Here is a 20,610-nt window from a genome sequence, read left to right on the forward strand (position 1 = left end):
AAAGCAAATCAGGGAGCTAGTTAATAATCTTGGATTATGACCATCTTACAACAGGACATAGAATTTACTGCAGAAAGTTGCTGCATTAAAACTATGTTTGAAATTGGGTCCCTTTTTTTTATGTGTTTTAAAAAATATATATATTTTTATTGATTTCAGAGAGGAAGGGAGAGGGAGAGAAAGAGAGAAACATCATTAATGAGAGAGAATCATTGATCAGCTGCCTCCTGCATGCCCCCCACTAGGGATCGAGCCCACAACCTGGGCATGTGCCCTTTACCAGAATCGAACCTGGGACCCTTTAGTCCACAGACCGACACTATATCCACTGAGTAAGTGGGAAGTACATTTTTAATTATGTTTAAATTTTAAAATTAAAGTTACAAGTAAAAATCTCAGCTACATAGTGTTATAGGAGGGAGGTATTACAGATTCCTTATACTTTGCCTATACTTCCTTGATTTGAGGAGATTTAAGAAAAATTTAAGTAGAATCTGTTTAATCATTTAAAGCTCATATACACATATAACCCATGTGTTATATTAAGTCTTAAAACTAACCCAATAAGCTTTTTTCTCTCCCTGGCTTTGTAGTATACTTCACCTCGCAGTGGTATCTTCTGAGTAAACCATCAGTCTGTGCTTAGTTAGCATGTGGTGAGTGAAGAATAATGTCTTGTGTCTTCTGTGTTGCATGATACTAACCATTTCTCTGGAATTCTTTTCCTTTTTTGTTTAATGAATATGTGATTTTGCTATGGGTTAATATAGGTGTTTTCCATTAATTCTGTTTAATAGATTAACAATCACCTCTATCAGTAAGATTATATAATTTTAGTGAGTTTTAGTTCTTTAAATATTACTTGAAAGTTTCAGAATTGCTCTTTTTAAATTTTGTTAAAGAATCCAAAAAAGTACTTATGCATTCTATATTCCTTTTAGTTATTTTAATTCCCAAGAATGTTCTTTGAAGTCAATAAAGATTGTAAGAAAGAAATGAAAAATCATTTTCTAGGTAAAAATGAAGTGATATATTTCACAAATCCAGAAATTAAAATATTGTAAAGCTTACTTAGAGTCAAGGCTAGTCTGAAATAATGAAAATTAGTGAAGTTGATTTAAAAATAAATGCAGTTATATTACTTCCTGGGATCAACAAAATAACACATTTGTCCTGTAGAGACCCTTAGGCAGCCTGCTTTAATTGAAGATGGCTATTTCTAGCTAGAGGCCCGGTGCATGAAATTTGTACAGTGGGAGGGTGGCTCCCTCAGCCCAGCCTGTGCCCTCTCACAGTCCGGGACTCCTTGCTCCTTACTGCGCACCTGCTTGCTGCTCCTTATCGCTCAGCTTGCTGCTCCTTAGTGCTGCCACGGAGGCAGGAGAGGCTCCCATCACCGCTGCTGCTCTGGCTAGCCGTAAGCCCGGGTACTGGCTAAGTGGTGCACCCCCTGTGGGAACGCACTGACTACTAGGGGGCAGCTCCTGTGTTGAGCATCTGGTGCGCATCTGGTGGTCAGTGCGCATCATAGCGACCCGTTGTTCTGGTCTTTCCACTGTAATGGTTGCTTAGTCTTTTATTATATAGATTTCATGTTGTTATAGTGAAGTGGAGGCATCTAAAATATTTCAAAGCAATTAACTGTCTTCACTATTTAAATACTCTTTCAATACCTCCACATATTATTCATGCAATTAGCTTGATTTAGCACCCCCTAAAAATTTAGAGAACATTTTTACCTCAAACTTTGCTAGAGTTTTCACAAATCACAAATAACCTGATCATAATTAATAAACTTAATTACAGTTAAAGCCTATGATTGTTAATTTGGCTAGCATCTAGCTAACAGTATCAAGGTTTAAAATGTGAATATACAGCATTTAAAAAAACTGTTTAGCTTTAAAAATTCTTTTTGCCTACATTTGAAGCTCATTTTGACTTTAATATATATCAAGTAACTTGCCTTAGTGATTACCTAGAATTATCTTGGAGAGGAATGGAAAGGGAGAGAGATAGAAATATCAATGATGAGAGAGAATAATTGATTGGCTGCCTCCTGCACGCCCCCCACTGGAGATTGAGCCCTCATCCCGGGCGTGTGCCCTTGATCAGAATCAAATCAAACCCTGGGCTCTTAGTCCACATGCTGACACTCTACCCACTGAGCTAAACCTGCTAGGGCAAATTTTTCTTTTTAAACAATATAAATATCGCATCATGCTTATTACATTATTGCATTTAAGTACTGTCGTTAATCACTGGAAATGATTACTGTGTAGCATTTCTACTGATTGATTAATTGATTGACTATCTCAACTTTTAGTTTGATTTGCAAAATGATACAATAAACACTTATATACCCTCACCTGTATTCACCAATTATTAACATTTTGCCAAATTTTTTCACTTGATCTCATTCTTGCTCTTTCTCTCCATGTGTAGTTCCCCTTTGTAACATTTGACAGTTGCTTGCAAACATAAACTACACATTTTAACAAATATCTTTAAGAACAAGGGCTTTTCTTACATAATCATAATACAATAATCACTCTCAGGAAATTTAATATTGACATAGTGCTGTTATCTAGTATATAGTAATACTTACATTTTTCCAGTTTCTGAAATAATATTTCATAATTTTTTAAATTCCAGGATCCATTCAGAGATTGCATATTGCCGTTTATTGTAATGTTTTTCTAGTCTCTCCTTTAAATTAGAGAACTCCTCCCAGCCATTTTGTCTTTCATGATACTGACATTCATTTTTGGGTCATGCATGAATTTCTTCCTGCAACAGCTTAAGCTGAGATTTTGAAATAATAACTGACATGGGAATTTAAATATAACAGAAGGGTTTTTTAAAAAAAATTTATTTTCTTGTTTAAAGTATTATAAATAGTAGTACATATGCTCCTTTTTTCTCCATTGACCTTCCCCTGACCTCCCCTATCCCCTGCATATGGCCTTATCCCCCCCCCACCTCCCAGTGTCTTGTGTCCATTGGTTATGCTTATATGCATGCATATAAGTCAGAAGGTTTTTTTTCTTATCTTGTCTAGATTTCTAGGGCCAACATGATCATTGAGCTAGTTTTATAAAGAATATGATGCTGTTTTAAGTACATCATAAGTAGTGGATTATATTGTTCATTTACAGATTGAGAAGACTTTAAAACTTTCTCTTTCCACTAAATATATATGAAAGTTTGTCTCATTTACTTAATATTATTCGGTAATTTATTTATTTTGTTTATTTTTTTATATATTGATTTTTTTACACAGAGGAAGGGGGAGGGAGAGAGAGTTAGAAACATCGATGAGAGAGAAACATTGACCAGCTGCCTCCTGCACACCTCTCACTGGGGATGTGCCCGCAACCAAGGCACATGCCCTTGACCGGAATCGAACCTGGGACCCTTCAGTCCTCCGGCCAATGCTCTATCCACTGAGCCAAACCGGTTAGGGCTCGGTAATTTATTTTTATGGCTTTTTTTAAACCTCATATTTGATCTATGAGATTTTAGCATTTTAAGGCAACTTACTAGGAAGGTTTGGCATTATTTCTCATAACATTTTACATTTTTAAAGTTAAGTTTGTTAATTTCAGGTGAGGGATAGCTTTTACACCAAAATGATGTTTGTCCTTTGCTGCCATGCATGCCACCCCGAGAACTGCAGTATGTAGGAAAACCACACATTAGGGCAAAGGAGGAATTCTCTCCTCTGTAATGCAGTCTGAATTGCTGCATCCCAGAGAGACTGCTGAGTCAGCATGGTGACTCGGCTTTCTCTATCTATGACCTGGTAGCATTCAATATGTGGTGAAGGGCAAGAGCTTCAGTGTCACTTACACACACTCTTTGTCAGGATTGCTGACTCCAGGTCAGATCATTCCAAGGTCATTGATTTTTAGAAGATTTCTGTACGACTTAATTCTTAGAAAATTTCTACTTCAGTCCCAGGCCATAGAAGATAATTTAATTTTAACTTGAAACAACTAATCTCCCAAAGGGCTGGCTTTAAAGGTGTGTTTTTCTTTATCCTCTTTTCCTTTTCCAGTCATGGCTTCGATCTTCATCTTGAAGAAATGAGGAGAATCGTGTTGGGCAAGGTTGGAAGGCTGCACAGTGCTTGCTGCTCTTTGAGAAAAGCTGTTGTTCAGGGCTCTTCCTGAAAAATCGGACATTGGCCAACGATTAGCCTTTAAAATAGGTCGTATCAGTGGGAAATGGTGGTAGTTTTTTCTTTCTTCTTTTTTCTCCTGGGAGGAGTTTTATGTTGTTGAAAATTTTTAAAATAACTAAACCTGATTTATGGACTCACTTAATGTTCCTTTCTTCCATTCTTTTTGTCTCTCTTTTAAAAGAACTGCTTGCCTTTCCTATTTATTTTTAGAGTGATTTTTTAAAAAAGACTTGTGCAATACATTTTGAGGTGAAACTTAGTGGGGGTTTTTCTGATAAATTAGAGCATTTAATTTACTATTTTATCCAGATTGATTTGTTGAATTTTACTAAAGACTAGTTCTTTAAGTTACGACATATGAGAAATCCAAACTGCAGTACCTCATTGTTTACTTAGCTTTTGTACTTATATTTTTCAGAGGAAAAAATACTACTGTAAATTGTAAATAGTCAACACATAACTATTGTATGCAAATCTGTGACTTGGCAATGTCATCTCGGAAAACCAGATAAATAAAGTTTATTTACTATATAAAATGTTCTGATTATGCTTTTTTTTTTCTATGTTGAAATCTACTTCAAAATAGTTAAGAACTTATTTTCTATCTGGGTGACTATAATGAACTGTTTGTCAGGATGAGTATTTGGAAAGTTTTTTATGTTCACAATTGGCATGGCCACGGATGGTACACGCTAGAGATCTGCCAACCTGGAGACGCTTTCTCTTCCTGGACTAGGCCATCCTCTGATTTCTTTTAAACTTAGTGCGAGCGACATTTGTGGACACCACGAGATGGAACTGTTCAGAGGGTTTCACACACTTTATATTCTAGCAAATACAGTGTTCAGTTTCTAGGTGTTATCTAACCTCTGCCTCAGGGTGGAATCTCAGTTTCCAGACAGTCTGGACCTTAGCCTTGCTGTGTATCATATTGTGATAAAGAGTAGGGGGCTTGAGCGGGTGGGTAACCAGGGGTCTTCCCACAGCTCACACCTGAGAAAGCGCACAAACTGGATTTAGACACCGAGCGGGGGCAGGAGTGAACAGGAGTTGCTCATTTTCCCCAGTGCAGGCATGACTAAGAATAGTGGTGATACTCTCCCCTGTTACTTTTCCAGCAAAAAGGACAAAGCCTTACATTGTGTTCAGTGCTGGGGTCTCAGATCTGTCTGGGACATTTAAAAAAAATACTTTTAATTGATTTTTAGAGAAAGAGGAAGAAATTTGGGCTCATGGGAGTTGATTTGGAGGATATATATTTAAAAAACAATCCTCCAGAATCCCCCACCAAAATATTACCCACTGTGTTATAGAATTGTACACCTATGTAATTTTATTAACCAATGTCACTCCAATAAATCAATAAAAATTTTTAAAAGATTTAAAACTATTACCAGTGTTACTTTGGTGCATTTAATAATGGAGTATTTTTTTCTAATGAGAATGAATAGCTATATGGAAGAAGGGTTTGTGTGTGTGTGTGTGTGTGTGTGTGTGTGTGTGTGCATACATGCCTACGTTTATATGTCTATTATATTGTTGGCCATCAAAATTTCCTTTAATCTTTTTAATTGCTGCGTAATACTTTATCCTATGCGTATGCCATAATTTAACCCCCTTCTCCATTGTTGAGCATTTAGGTCATGTGTCCCTTTATTCAGTACTCCATGTTGGTTTTCCTGTCCACATTGTCAGCACTCTAGAAAATACATTTCAGGACCAGCCTTTCTCTCAACTGCCTTTGGGGCCAAACACATGGACACATTTCAGATTGCTGTGTCCTAGCTTGCCTGGCACCGTTTTCTCTAACATTCCAGAGATGTGATGCATGGGTGAACGCTCCCAGCCAGTACACGCTGAGGACACTACATTTCAAAACTGGGCTTCACCCAAATGTGAGATGTCAAAGGCACATGGAATAGCCGTGCCTAACGCATACTTTCCATGGAGGATGGGTGGGTGCAGCTGCAGGTGCATTCCTCCCGTCCCCTTTTATAACCGTTTCCCCCTGCCCTCATTTGGGATCCTCTTTAGTTAGGTTTTGTGGATGTTGTTACATCCTTTAGAAGTGTTCAAACACCACACATGTGAACATCACCTCATGGTGACGGTACAGATGCCAGGGCAGAAATGGCAACCTGCAAGCATTCTGCTTCTGTCAGAACCTGGGCCAAACTCGGAACTCGGGGCTGGGGAGATTCACACCATCTCTTGTATAACAGTTTCCTCCTGCCTTCATTTGAGACCCTCTTTAGTTAGGTTTTGTGGATGTTGTTACATTCTTTAAAGTGTTCAAACACCACACATGTGAATTCACCGAGGCAGTGAACATGTGAGGCCCTTCAATGCAAACAACTTACAGAAACACTTCTCAACTCAGTACTCTGTAGCCACTGCCAATCGGTTGAGTTCACACATGACATCAAACCTGTTTGCCATCACAACTATGAATGTCTCTGATCCAGAGTCTCTTCTCCTTCAGGTGTTCTGGATTTTACTCTCCAGTCTCTGATCACCAGCCCCAGGCTCCTCACCCTCTCCTGGCAGGAGGCCAGGTAGTCATTCAGGCCTTGCCTAGTCTCATTCTTTTTTCTATTATTTTTATTTTTAATATATTTTATTGATTTTTTACAGAGAGGAAGGGAAAGGGTTAGAAAGTTAGAACCATCGATGAGAGAAAAACATTGATCAGCTGCCTCCTGCACACCTCCTACTGGGGATGTGCCTGCAACCAAGGTACATGCCCTTGACCGGAATTGAACCTGGGACCCTTGAGTCCGCAGGCCGACACTCTATCCACTGAGCCAAACCAGTTAGAGCACCTAGTCTCATTCTTGCTCTGGATGCCCCTTATGCCTGCTAGACCCTGGGCCACTCTCACAGCCAAGCCCTGGGAATCCCAGCTGCCCTGAAGTGGGACATGGAGATCCAGGAGCCCGAGTCCCTGGCGCCTGTGTATATGTTGGCCACGCTGCTGGCCATCGGGCCTGGGCCAGTGGCTGTGTGACTGCAGGGAGCCCAGGCCTGGGAGTTGGGTGCTGGAGAAGCTGGAGTGGGCACTGAAGCTCATGTTTGGGGAAGAAGGTGAGAGGTGAAGTTTGCTCAGGTTCGGGCAGGTCAACCTTTGAGTGTTTGTTGTGTGTGTGTGTGTGTGTGTTTTTAGTGGATTCATTTTAAAAGTTATGATTGAAGAATTTATTTAGATTTGTCATCTTAAACTGAACATTTATTGTTTACAAACAATATTGGGATATTTAGCATATGTGTTATTTATAAGTTTAATCGGTTAAATTTATCAACCTTCGGTAAATAGGGACTTGCATAAGTAATTGGAAGGTTTTTTGAGTCAGGTAAATACATGAATACTTACAAAGGAAATCAATATGATATATTAATGCAACAATTTCAAATATTAAAGGGATTTTTGTGAAGTTATAAAAAATCTCTTTTGAAGTATAATTAGAATAATGAGATTTTTAAGCTGAACTTAATCATGGTTCTACATTTGTGATGCTGACCAATTCAATATTAACCTTTTAACCAAATAGTCTTTGAATGAAACTTACTCTTAAATCTCTCTGAAGGTACTGATTACAGTGTTAAAAATAATTTTCTTCTTCTTCATCCTACAGCTCTGCTTTCTCTGGCGGTGGTAATTCTGTTGATTTTTTTCTTTATGTCACTGATGTTTCCTGGTGCCTTGCTTGACCAGTGAAGGACAGTCCTTGCTTGACCAGTGAAGGATAAGGTAGTTTGCTCTCATGGCTGGAATGACTTTCCCTTTGCATTTGTCTGTATCTGTTTGCCTCACAGGTCTGGTTTTTAAGACCTGACTTTCTTTTTTCAAAAATGTTTCATGCAACATACAGACAGAATAGTGGATAAAACACATATACTCACATAATGAATAATTATAAATCAAATACCACCAAATTAAAAAATAGAATATTGTCATTATTCTAGAAGCCCCCCTCCCAAGTGTCCCTTCCTATCAGTTTCTCTCCTCTTCTCTAGAAGTAACCACTCTGCTAACTCTGCTGTAGTAACTACCACCTGTGTATGCAACTCGGACCTACATTTTAATTTTGTTTTTAAACTATATTAAATCAAACTGTATGTATTTTTTTTCAGGCTTGCTTCTGTTGAGGTAATTAAAGAAGCAAGTAGCAGAGGGGCTCTAATGCCTTCGTAGCCTAGCCAAGCCACGCGAAACCAGAGTTCATGTGTGGAACTGAGAAAATGAAACTCATGAGCCACCAATCACAAACAGCCCACTGGTGTTTCCTAAATAAGGCAACTGCTGCAGCTACAGCCAATGAAATGACTTCCTTGCTCAGCTTCCTGGTCTTCACTATAAAAACCCAACTGCTTTTGGTTCAGGGAGATGTGAGCCCAGCACATGGACTGGAGCCCACCTCACACATTTGACCAAAGGGGCCACAGCACACACCCCAACTCCATTGGAGGCCTTGGCCCCAGTGACAATGGTCCTAACAGGTCGTTGGTTTCTACGCATAGCAAAAGGTAGCAATTATTTGTGTGACGGCCAATACCTGTAGGAAGTAGAGGAGCTAGTCAGCAGGAGAGGGCTGTGCAAAGTGAGGGCTGGGCCTAGGGGAGCGAGCATGTGGCTGAAGGGCCTTCTAGGTGACAGGCACCTCCTGCAGCTCTTCCCTTAGAGGAGGCCCCATACTCTGCCAACCTCAGCCTGTGACCTCAGCATCCCCAGGATTGACATTAAGCAAGCACACGGTTCGTCATTGCCACCAGCAGCTGTCACGGGACCTGGGCGTGGGCATCCTGCGCCACAATTTGCTTCTTTGTCCCAGAAGCCCCGTTCCTGCCCACTGTTACTCCCTAGCAGGGAGCTCTGCTTCCCTCTCAGGGGGCAGTATTGCCCCCAGGGCTGGTCTGGGCCCAGAGCACAGCAGAGCCCAGGAGAACAAAGCCTGGAGCCCAGCCAGCAGACCTCACACCATCTTTAGGCCACTTGCTCTGGTTCAGCCAGGCTGCACCCTGAACTTTCTGATGCCAGCTTCAGACCCCTTGTTTCCAGCTGGACCCTGGACTGAGGTCTGACCCGATCCAGAATTTAATCAACAAAAAGAAAGGAAGAAGTCTTGCTCCTCCGGGAGTTGGCAGAGGCTTGGGAGAGCTGGAGGCGGGCCAGGGAGGAAGCGGCCTCAGGGGCTGGGCCCACAGCGCATGAGCTCCAGTCTGAGCCCACTCCGCAGACCCCAGGGTGTGGAGAATTGGCCTCTCTGCCCCAGGGTGGCGGGCTCTTGCCCTGCCTGGCCGGGGGTGGGCAGGGTGGGGATGTGACATGAGACAAATAGCATAGCTTAGGTATCAGCACTGGCTGAGAACTCGATTTTTCATTTGTTTCCTTATCCCCCCTGTGGCTCCTTTGATGTCCCTGCTTCATCAACCACAGCTAATTCTGATGGGCAGCCATGTATGTGCTGGGGCCCTCAGGTGACAAGGCTTGGTGCAAGTGTGGGAACATTGTCAGGACATTGGCAGGACATTCTGGGGCAGAACATTCCAGCCCCTTCTGGGCACTGCCTTCCCAGCAGGGATACCACAGTCCCTTCCTTTTCTAAGGCGCAGTGGTGGGGTGTGGCCAGGAGAGAACAGCTCCTGGGTCCTACTGTCGACTTGGGCACCAAAACTTTTGTCCATTTACAAATACTCATCCTCCTCTCCTCCCTTCTCTCTTCAGCCACTGAGAAGGGATGGTGTTTGAGGGAGGTTGTTTTTCCAGAAAAGCTTTGTTCTGTGGGTTGCAGGGGGGCCCCCCAGAGGAGCATTTCTGACACCTCCCAAGCAAGAACAGTATGTTGGGGGCTGCTGAGGAGACTACCCAGAGAGCTGCAGTCATATGCATGCCTCCATGCCGGTGCCTTTTAAAACAAACTTACTGGAGTGTAACATACATGCAGAAAGTGGGTTAAGATTTGCAGGGCTAGGGGAGTCATCACAAAAGGAACCTTCATTCAATCACCACCCAAGTCAAGAAAAACCCTATGTCACCCAGCTAGCATGGCTCAGTGGTTGAGTGTTGATCTATGAACCAGGAGGTCATGGCTCAATTCCTGGTCAGGGTATCTGCTTGGGTTGTGGGCTCAATCCCCAGCAGTGGGCATGCAGGAGGCAGCTGGTCAATAATTCTCTCATCATTGATGTTTCTATCTCTTGCTCCCTCTTTCTTCCTCTCTGAAATCGATTGAAAAAAAGAAAGAAAAACGCCATGTTACCAGCTCCGTGAAGGGCCACTTTTTCCCTATCACTTTCCTGCCCCCATCCCCAAAGTTACCTCTCCTATCTGATGACATCATAGGCTCATTGGACCTGCTCTTGAGCTCCCTATAAATGTGGTCAGGTAGTCAGGTCAGGTAGTCCGGTGGGAGGTGCTCCGTGTGTCCGTCCTCTTCTGTTCAGGAATCTATCTGTGGGATGATCCAGCCAGTTGGAGCAGGTAGTAGCACTTGGTGTATTCTCATTGGTTAGTTTATAGAGGGTGCCCATGGGTCTCGAAGAACCCTTGCAAGCAAGAGTGGATGTTAAGCGAAGGCTTGACTCGAAAGAACATCTGAGCTAAAGCCAGCCCCCACCTGAGGATGGTTTCAACTGAAGCGACACCCCCTTTCCCAACCTGGCAAGGAGCCTGATTCTGGGTAGCCCTTCCAGGGCAGATCTGAGTAGGCCATCTGCCCCCTTTGGGCTTGGAGACCCCACTTATAAAATGGCATCAAAGGAAACATTCAGCTCTGAGACCGTCTGATTTTGGGGGTCAAATTATTTCATAGGAGCAACCTCAAGCCAGAGTATTTCCTAATATCCTGAAATTGCTCACTTCCTTGACACTTTGCTTCATTTCTAAATAGCCATTGGGTTCTGCTTCATCTTCCAGGTCCCCAGGCTTTGCCGACCAGTTCCTCATCCTGCGAACCATCTCCTGTTTTCATAGCCTCCTCTCAGTCCCCTGGCAGCCTGCACCTGCTGCTTCCCCATCAAGCTGTACCTTCCCCGACAGCCAGGGATGATGGCCAAGAACCAGCTCGGTCTCTCACAGGTTTGATTGTCACATCTTACACGTCACTGCTCAGGTCCAATCTCAATGAATTATTTGGTGCGCTGACATTTGTGGGCAACAGAGTGATCGGTAAAATAATAAGTATTGGGCAAAATGCACACAAACCCTTCTGAGGCTTGTGAACGTGCCCATTGTTCTCCCTGCAGCCAGGCTAAACATTTCCTGCTCCTTTTCTCACAGAGAGGCCATGGTGTGGTCAACACCAACCACAAATAAGTCTGAGTTGTGAAATGTGCAGAGGCAGGCTCTGCAGGAGACATGACTGTACAGAGCAAAGCTTAGCCTCCTTTGGAGTTCATGTGCATGCTCCATGGCCCCTGCCAATGCCTGCTGATAGGCAAAGTCCATCACCTGTCCTTAGTCACCAACACAGTGACCTTCAGCTCTCAGAGAAGTGACCAAGTGTTCACATGGGTTCTGGGAAGGCTTCCCCTGCAGCCCAGAGAACCTTAGAGGTGGGAGAGACATGTTGTGCAGAAGAGGACCTGAGAGTCGCGTGGCCAAAAACCTTAAACACTCAAAATTAACACGTTGTGTGATATGTTAGGATAGTGGTCACCCCTTGGGGTAGTGACTGGAAAGAGGCCTGTGTAGGGCTTCTGGGGACTGGTGCTATTCTGTTCCTTGAATTGGGAGCTGTTCTCTAGAGAGGTGTTCAGATTTTTAAAATCCATCAAACTGTATACTTACGATGTGTGCATTAGTTATATTATGTAAGTTTCATTTCAAAAAAAAGTTTACTTTTAAAAACTGAATACTACCAGACTGGGATATATCTCTATATCTATATCTATATCTATATCTATATCTATATCTATATCTATATCTATATCCATATCCATATCCATATCCATATCCATATCTATATCTATATCTATATCTAATTATATATACATAGTTGGTTTGGCATTCAGAAATAAATCAGTGCAATTCATCACAAAAGGGAAAAATCAAATGACTAGCTCAATAGATGCTAAAATTCAACATTCATTTATGTTAAAAACTAGAATAGAAGAGAAATGCCTTAATTTATAAATATTTAGTGGGGGAAATGTTGAAAGCTTTCCAACCTGGATGCCATTTTCTCCACATCCAACATTGTACTCAGAGTCTCTCCCATACAAAATGATAGGGGGTGGGGGGGAGTAATGAAGCTCTCATTACTGTTTGTGGAAATTCCCAAATAATTAGAATTAATAAGTGAATTTAACGAGGTTGCCAGATATAAGGATAAAATACAAAAATACTATAAATTATTAGAAAATGAAATAGAAGTCAGAAGATGAAAAAAGTAGATGATCTGACAAACGTTGAATGAAAGAAATCAGATACAAAGAATACATATTGTATAATTCCCTTTATATGAAGTCTGATTCATAGTCATGAATAAACTATAGCTTTAGAAATTAGGATAGTAGTTAATTTTGGGGATGGGAGAAGGTGCTGGTTTGAGCAGAGACTTTTTGGACATTGGCAATGTTTCCTTTTTTAACCTGGTGGTGGTTGCATGCGTGTTTTATTTGAGATAACTTATTGCATTGTACATGAATGTTTTTACACTTTTCTGTATGAGAGTCATTTAGAAATTTTTTGAAAAAATATTATTTGGGCAGCTTGAGTTAGGTGATCCATAATGGTCAGTTGTCTGTAGCCAGATCAAAAGAGCCACGTGATTCAGGACAGCAGGGGTGAGAAGGCAAGGAGAGGTGTGGGAGGGAGAACAAGAAGAAAGTGATCTTTTCTCACAGGGAGTTTACCCAAAGAACAATGGGTCTTCTCTCCTCTCCCCGCCTCCTCCTCCCCAAACACACACACTTATATCTGCATTTCTCAAATAAGTTGGCTTGGCTTACCTGGGTGCTTATTCAAAGTCATGGTTTTAGAGTCTTGGGAGAACTCATGCTCCTCTTTTCTTCTCTTATTCTTTTTTTTTTTTAATAGGCAATATTCTAATTGAGTAGTAATTCTACTAAATAAACACAGTCTATAATAAAACCAAACAGAAACTAGACTAAAGTGAATGGTGGTCGATGTGTGGGTCTGGCTCATTGGGAGAGCCTTAGTTTATTCCAGAGGAGGGAGGAGGATGAAATTCCTCAAGGACAGAGTGTAGGAGAAGAGAGGAGGGGCATGGAGCAGTGCCTTGGGGCCACTGTTAGCCTGTGGTCTTGAAAGATTCCCCGAGGGATGGACTGCAGTGGGGGAGACAAGAGGCAGGAGAGTGATCAGGGGTCCACGGCCATCTCATGACCATGGGATGAGAAGGGATACGTGGATACAAGAGGCAGGATGAAGGAAGATAGTATTTTGGGCACCAGATTGCATGTCATGAGTAAGGAGAAGGGGCAATTGGAAAGGACACAAAGATATGGACCTACAGCGACTCAGAGCCTGGGCCTACCCCTGCCAGACAGGGGTGAGGAGAAGACTATGAGGAGGATCAGAGGTTCAGAGAGGGAGGAAGAAGACATGAAGAAGGGGCAGGAAGTTCAAGCAGAGAAAAGCCCTTTGATTGCTGACTTTCCCTTACAGATGGGGCAACATTGGGCAACAGCACTATTGATTCAGAGCCATTCCCCCCAACCCCTCAGCTTCCTCCTAATCCCCCACAAACACCAAATGCTCCAGGGACTTCAAGTCTCTGTTCAAGAGGGTCAACCAGGTGGCCAAACTTTTAGAGTCTTTTCCCAAATGGATTTTTCTTGAAATTAATACTCTTTGGAGAAAGACTTTGCTCAGGATCAAGATCTGCTCGGTGGATCAAGAAAAGGGGGCACCTGCTCCACCTCTTTGCCCCTCCTCTCACTTTCTTTTTTTTAAAATTTAAAATCTTTATTGTTGAAAGTATCACACATGTCTCCTTTCCCCGCCATTGACCTCTCCCTGCCTACTCCCCCCTGAGCACAGGCCCTCACCCACCTACTCACTTTCTTAAAAAAAAAAAAAAAAGATTTAAAATTGATTTTTAGAGAGAGAAGAAGGGAGAAAGAGAGAGAAACATCAATGTGAGAGTGAAACATCAATCAGCTGCCTCCTACACACCCCCTACTGGGGATCAAACTGGCAACCTTTTGGTGTATGGGATGATACCCAGCCAACTGGGTTACACCGGCCAGTGAACACACAGGAACTTAAGGAGTGGACAGGATACCCTGGGTCAGTGTCCCAGCCTCATCCATGGAAATAGAGAAAGAGGGTGGCTCCTTGCCCCTCTGAGGACCCAGCTCAAGCTCCTTCTCATTGAAGACCACCTGACCTTCCCCCATAGGGAGCAAGCAGGGATGCGGAAGGCAGCAGAGCTGGCCTCCTCCCTGCCAGACTGCAGCCCCAGGGGAGGGGCAGCTAAAGGGGCCCAGGGCCAGTACTTCCACCTGGGGGTTTCCCTGAACAGAGACCTCATTCCTTCTGGGAAGAAATTTGCATGGCTGGCCCTGTGCCAGACACTCCACCATGCAGAGTGCCTTTGGCTGGCACCGTCCCGGAAGCCCCCCGGGCCATGCCTGCTGCACATTCTCATCTCAGTGGCGGTGGTGATTAGATGCCCATGGAGATTAGATTTCTGCCAGGGCCGTGGAGTGCTACCCTGGCCAAGAGAACTGAAGTCTGGCAAATGAGAAACCTGGGATATGATTAGGAGAGGTAGGTGAAGAGGGGGAGGAGGAGGAAGAGAGCTGTCCAAGGAGATAGAAGCTCTTTGTCTCTATGGGTTCTTTGTAAATGGGGCAACATTTAGCAACTAGGCATATTAGTTAATAAAGCCACCGTTTTCCTGCCTGCTGCCTGTCAGCTGAGCTCTCTCCTGGTGGCACTCACTCCCCCTGCCCACAGACACACCCAAAGACTGTCCAGCACCTTTGGCTCTATGCATGGGAGCCAATGTGAAGACCTCGCTCTGGAAATCATGGTTATCACATTGGCCAGGTAGCAGGGAGCCCTCTGTCCATCTCTTCCTTATTCTTTTTCACTCTCTGCTCTCTCTTCAGGGTGGTCAGCAAAGGAATGATCATTAACAATAGAGACCACTGGATAGGGGTCAGGGGTGAGTGGCAGATCTCCTTTGTTCTACCTGGAGCTGGTTCTGCCCAGATCCCACACTTCCTTCCCAACTCCTCCTGGGGTTGGAAGCTAGAGGCTCCATATCAGGCAGGTGTAGGGCTTACTGCCCATCAGTTAGGAGGGCTTAGTGTGGGCCAGTCCTTGAGGTGATAGAGGGTCACTGGGTGAATTTCAGGGGTGGAGAGGGAGTGGGGGAAGAGAGTGACCATTCCTCACCTGCCTGTGAACCAGCTCCTGTCATTACATGGTTGGTTGTAGCATGGCCACCTTCTCTGTACTCTATATTTACACCATACCACTGTCTCAGCACTTGGAAACCTGTATTTACCTCCCTCAATGCTCTTCAAGTTCTGATCCAGCTCCTGCTTGTACACAGGCTCTGGGAAGCATGGCCTAGCCAGTCCTGGCCTCACTGTTTTTCAAACTTGACACATAGCAAGCAGGAGCCTTTCCCCACTTCCTGTCCCTCTTCTTCCTCACTCATTCATTTGTTCTACCAATATTGACCATCAAGTGCCCATCACACATACAGGGCTAGCTGGCCAGAGGACTTGAGGATGACCCTGAGGCTCTTCATTTGATGGGTCTGGTGGAAAGTGGTAGGAATATGAGAGAAGATGCAGGGCTGGAGGAAGTGGATGAGCCCTATTTTAGATGCATTGCATTTAGGTGCCCGTAGGACCTGCATGAGGAGCTGTCCAAGACAGAGATGGAGCTCAAAGTAGAGGAGATGATGTTAATCTTTCCAACTAGAGTTCTAGGCCAGAAAGCTTAGCGTGACCTTTGGTTGTTCCTCATGCGCAGGTAATGGGTCACTGGTCACTGAGTCTGTGCTCCAAGCCTTTGCTTGGCTATTTCCTCTGCCTGAATACTCTCTCTGTAGAAGCCCTACTCCTTCCTTCAGGCACCCAGGTCAAAGGCTCTTCTTCAAACTCTTCTGGAACCCTCATGATGGGAACTGGCTGGTCTTTCCTCCTCTGGGTCCCACCTGCCTTGCTTTTTCCAGGTGGCCTGATAGGAGTGTCTACCTGTGTCCCCTTGTGCCATGTGCTCCTGATGGCAAAGATGAACCCCTCTTCTGTGTCCCTCATGGCCCCCACCAATTCTGGCATGAACGAATGAATGAATGTTAATAATAGATGGTTTGAACTTCATTTTCTGGGCATACCTACCCTTACATCTGCTTCCTCTGCAGTTGGGCCTGGAGGGCTGTTCTGCGTGCCTCTAGCTGAGCATATCCCTGGCCTGGGGCTGGGCCATTTCCTGCAGACACAGCAGAAAGAGTCTGCCCTGTTGCCAATCCCAGTCCTGCCTCCAGGGCACACCTTGAGTTCAGCCTCTTGGCTGTGGCCTCAGGTGATCTGTGTTCCTGCCAATTCTGTGCCAGACATAAGAGAGTCTGGAAGCCTCTGACCTCCCAAACCATCCTTTTCCTAATTTGCACTCAGAGATAGAGACATGGGTTGCAACATTTCTTAATTCTTCTATGATCATGGGTTGGTAGAGTGGAGCTGCTAACTTAGGTACAAAAGTGCTTCAGCGTTACTGAGAATTAGCCAATTTTGTATTTCTTCACTATTTTTGAAAGAGTTTATTGCAATTATTGATGAAAGCCATCCTTAGTGTTACGATACTGTGTTTCCAAACAGTGAGAGACCCTGGACCTGTCACCCGAAACCCAGCTGGTGATTCCAGTGCCAAACCCCGGCCCTCCTCTGTGCCCGGAGAGCAGGATCCCTGATCAGACCCACGCTCTGTGGCAAGCTCCCCGCCAGGGCGGAGGCCCCAAAGTTCCTGGAGAGCCTCAAAGACTTGGGTGGGTCTGCATCACAGTCAAGATGATCCACAAATGTTCACCCTGGGACCCCGGCTCTGTGTCCCACCCTCTAGGAGGCACTGAGACCAGAGGGAGGACCAAACTCAGGGGCTGTGACTCCCTAGGGGAGTCATTAATCATCAGTGGGAGGCAGCACCAGGGCACACTTGCCAGGTGGCAGTGGGCTGGGCTTCTTCCTTCTCCTGGTGCCAAGCCCTGCCCAGGCATCTTTCCTTCTCCCTTGCCCCCTTTGTCCCCTCCCCTCCTGGGTTTCTCTGTCTCCAGGAACTTGGTCAGGGGGTGGGGCAGCCAGGGGGCACCTATTGGGCCACAGGACAAACCCATGATGTCAGCAAGCCCTACATAAAGGGCTGCAGAGCAGGCGCAGGTGGCAGAGCCTTCGCTGGAGCCACCTCAGGACCTCAGGCATGAAGCTCATCTTCTCTGCCCTGCTGTCCCTCCTGGCCCTTGGTGAGTGCAGGGTCCTGGGGGCGAGCCCCACTGAGTGGGCATCCTGGTCTCTGTGCCCCATGAGGTGGGAGCCCCCGTCACTGTACACCCCCAGGCGGGTGTCCTGGTCCCTGTGTCCTGCGGGGTTGGCACCCAGAGCCTGCAGTCGCTGGTGGTGCAGGGCTCCTTGGGGAGGAGCCGGAGCTAGCACTTCTGAACTGGTCCTGGGCAGCCTAGAGCTGTGCAGAGCTTCCCCAGCTCTATTCCAGCCTAGTGCAGCCTCCTCCAGGAAGTCTGCTGGGAGTGGTCTTCCTGAACCCTGTCCCATTTTGTCCTACTAGGACCTTTGGTACCCAAGGTACTGTTACAGGCAGTTACATGGGAGGCAATGAGACTCAGAGTGGATGAGTGACTTGCCCAAGATACACAGCAGACCTGGGGCTCAAGATCCCAGCTCCTGCGAGGGCTGTGCTGACTTGGGCAAGGCAGAGCCTTTCTGAGCATCAGTTTCTTCATGTGAAGAATGGGCCAAACATCTTCCCACACAGCTGTGAGGGGCAGCAGCAGGGTGCCACCTGCTCAGTGGCAGGCACCTCCCCCCATCCGGGGGCAGGGGTGGTGGCCCAGACCTCCCGAGGAGACCTTTCTCAGAGGCAGAGAGATAGATTTCTGGTTTCAGATGTGCCCAGACTAGAAGGGACGACATAGAAGGGATGAAACAATTGTTAGCTCTGTACCTAAACATCTGAAGCAATTTCTGGGATGTCTGAGGGCACAGCCCAGTGATGGACTTTAGTAATGTCCTGTCTGAGGGGCAGGGCTTCCTCAGTGAAGGGGAGGCTCCAGGCAGCAGCAGTAAGGGCTGTGATGGGCAGCACTGAGGCTGTGAGTGTGGGGGGAGGGTCAGAGGGAAAGCCCCCCAGTTCCACGCCAGCCCAATGCAGCCTCCTCTGGGACATCTGCTGGGAGGAGTAGTTAGCAGCAGTGAACTTATGTCCCCAACCTAGGGAGCACGGTGCCCCCTGTCCCTGCCTGCTGGTCCCCTTTTCCACACTCCTTCCCATGAGTGCTAGGCATCCCTCTCTTCTCTAAGGCGGGATTGGGCCGGGCCAGGACCAGCTGCTCAGGGCCAACTCCCTTCTGCTCCCTGACCTGTGGCCTGCTGGAATGTGGCCATGGGCCACAGGCCAGGCTTTGGCTCAGAGTTGCACCCATTGTCACTGGAATCTTTGGTTGTCTTGGCCCCTGAGCCCTGGGAGCCACAAGTCTCCTACACGCTCTCCCCAGTGCCTCAAACACCTCGGGGCTGACTGTGCAGGGTTGGCTCACGAGTGGGGGAAGCAGAGGGCACATCCAAAGGGGAAGGGGCTTATGCAACCAGGTGTTTTTGTTTCTAACAGCTTTACTGGGTGCATTTTACATCGCACGAAATTCTCCTGTCTCAGTGATTGTTAGCAGTGCTACCGAGTGGGGGAACCATCACTGTAAACCCGATGAGAACATTTCTATCTCTTCCTCATGACCGTCCATCCTCATTCCCACCCCGGCATCAGACGGCCACTAGTCTACTTTCTGTTTCTATACATTTGCCTTTTATGGACGGTTCATACGAGTGGCATCATACAATAGGTGGTCTCCTGTGTTTGGAACCTTCCACATAGTATAAACTAGGCATATTGATATTGTGCCCATCAGTTATTCCTTTTTTGTTTTTAAATATATTTTATTGATTTTTTACAGAGAGAAAGCGAGAGGGATAGAGAGTTAGAAACATCAATGAGAGAGAAACATCAATCAGCTGCCTCCTGCACACTCCCTACTGGAGATATGCCCGCAACCAAGGTACATGCCCCTGACCAGAATTGAACCTGGGACCCTTCAGTCCGCAGGCCGATGCTCTATCCACTGAGCCAAACCGAGTTCAAACTCAGTCATTCCTTTTTATTGCCAATTCCGTACTATGGATGTGGACGTCCAGGTTGTTTTCACTTTTTGGCTCTTCTGAATAATGCTGCTTTGAATATTCATGCAGGAGTCTTTATGTGGACATCTGTTTTCATTTCTTTGGGGAATGTATTGGGCTAACGCTCTAGCCAACTGAGCTACCTGGCCAGGGACCTGGGTGGCTTGTAAGAGCTGTAAGCAAACCTGGTGCAGCCTTCTCCCCAGTTGCATAGATGGTAGCTACCAAGGAAGGCTGCTTTGAATATTCATTCAGGCAGGAGAAGCAGCCTCAATGGGGGCACCCCGACCCATTTGGTCCACCATTTACTGCAGCTACTGCAAAGGAGTCAGGTGTCTTGTCTTGAACTCCCTGGGCATCCCCGGGGAGATGTTTATAGACACGACACTCTAGAGCAGTGGTTCTCAACCTTCTGGCCCTTTAAATACAGTTCCTCATGTTGTGACCCCCAACCATAAAATTATTTTCATTGCTACTTCATAACTGTAATGTTGCTACTGTTACGAATCGTAATGTAAGTATCTGATATGCAGGATGGTCTTAGCCGACCCCTGTGAAAGGTTGAGAACCGCTGCTCCAGAGGGACCTGGATTCTAGGCTGGACTTGGCCGCTGCTGAGCAGCCAGCCACTCAGCCTCCTCAAGAGCCAGTTTCCACACAAGGAGCAGGAATCCCTTCCTGCCCACCTCACAAGTGCAGGTGGGACCAGGCAGGTGGGGGAACCCCATCCACGGACGCAAGGGATCATCATCACTTTTCTAGGGTGGGAAACCCGTCAGTCACAGGAAGGAAAGAACCCAGAGCTTCTGAAGGTCTCCTTGAGTTCACCGAGCACCAGCCCTCTCTCTGGCCAGGACAGTGCACTTACTAGGCCAGGGAGACCTCTCCACCAGAGGCGAGAGGCCTGCCTGAGAGGCAGAGTGGAGAGGGAAGGGGCGGAGCGGGAGAGATGGCAGAGTCTGGAAAAGTCCGTCGGAGGGTAAGGCAGCCTCTTCCGTGGGCAGTGGCTGAACCTTTACTCCTTGGCCTTTCTCCCAGGACCGTGT

The 20,610-nt window shown here is 45.6% G+C and overlaps 1 protein-coding gene and 1 long non-coding RNA gene across 8 annotated transcripts in view; both read left to right on the forward strand.

Moving 5' to 3' along the window:
• GOLGA4 (golgin A4) overlaps window positions 1-4,719 on the forward strand; it is an 83,623-nt gene extending 78,904 nt beyond the window's left edge. For 5 of the 7 annotated variants that reach the window (XM_006759623.2, XM_006759625.2, XM_006759626.2 and 2 more), the window contains 2 exons: window positions 594-656; window positions 4,058-4,719. In XM_006759623.2, the coding sequence (XP_006759686.1) occupies window positions 594-623 (30 nt within the window). In that variant the 3' untranslated portion in view covers window positions 624-656; window positions 4,058-4,719. The remainder of the gene's footprint in view (window positions 1-593; window positions 657-4,057) is intronic. The other 2 variants (XM_006759624.2, XM_006759628.2) reach the window with 1 other exon arrangement.
• A 3,100-nt stretch (window positions 4,720-7,819) lies between these two features.
• On the forward strand, window positions 7,820-11,326 carry LOC107182452. Its single transcript, XR_001513166.1, has 2 exons — window positions 7,820-7,931; window positions 11,097-11,326. It is a non-coding gene; the product is annotated as an uncharacterized LOC107182452 (long non-coding RNA).
• The last annotated feature ends 9,284 nt before the right edge of the window (window positions 11,327-20,610 follow it).

Source organism: Myotis davidii, unplaced genomic scaffold (assembly GCF_000327345.1).
Source record: "Myotis davidii unplaced genomic scaffold, ASM32734v1 scaffold395, whole genome shotgun sequence".
Classification (NCBI taxonomy): Eukaryota; Metazoa; Chordata; class Mammalia; order Chiroptera; family Vespertilionidae; genus Myotis; species Myotis davidii.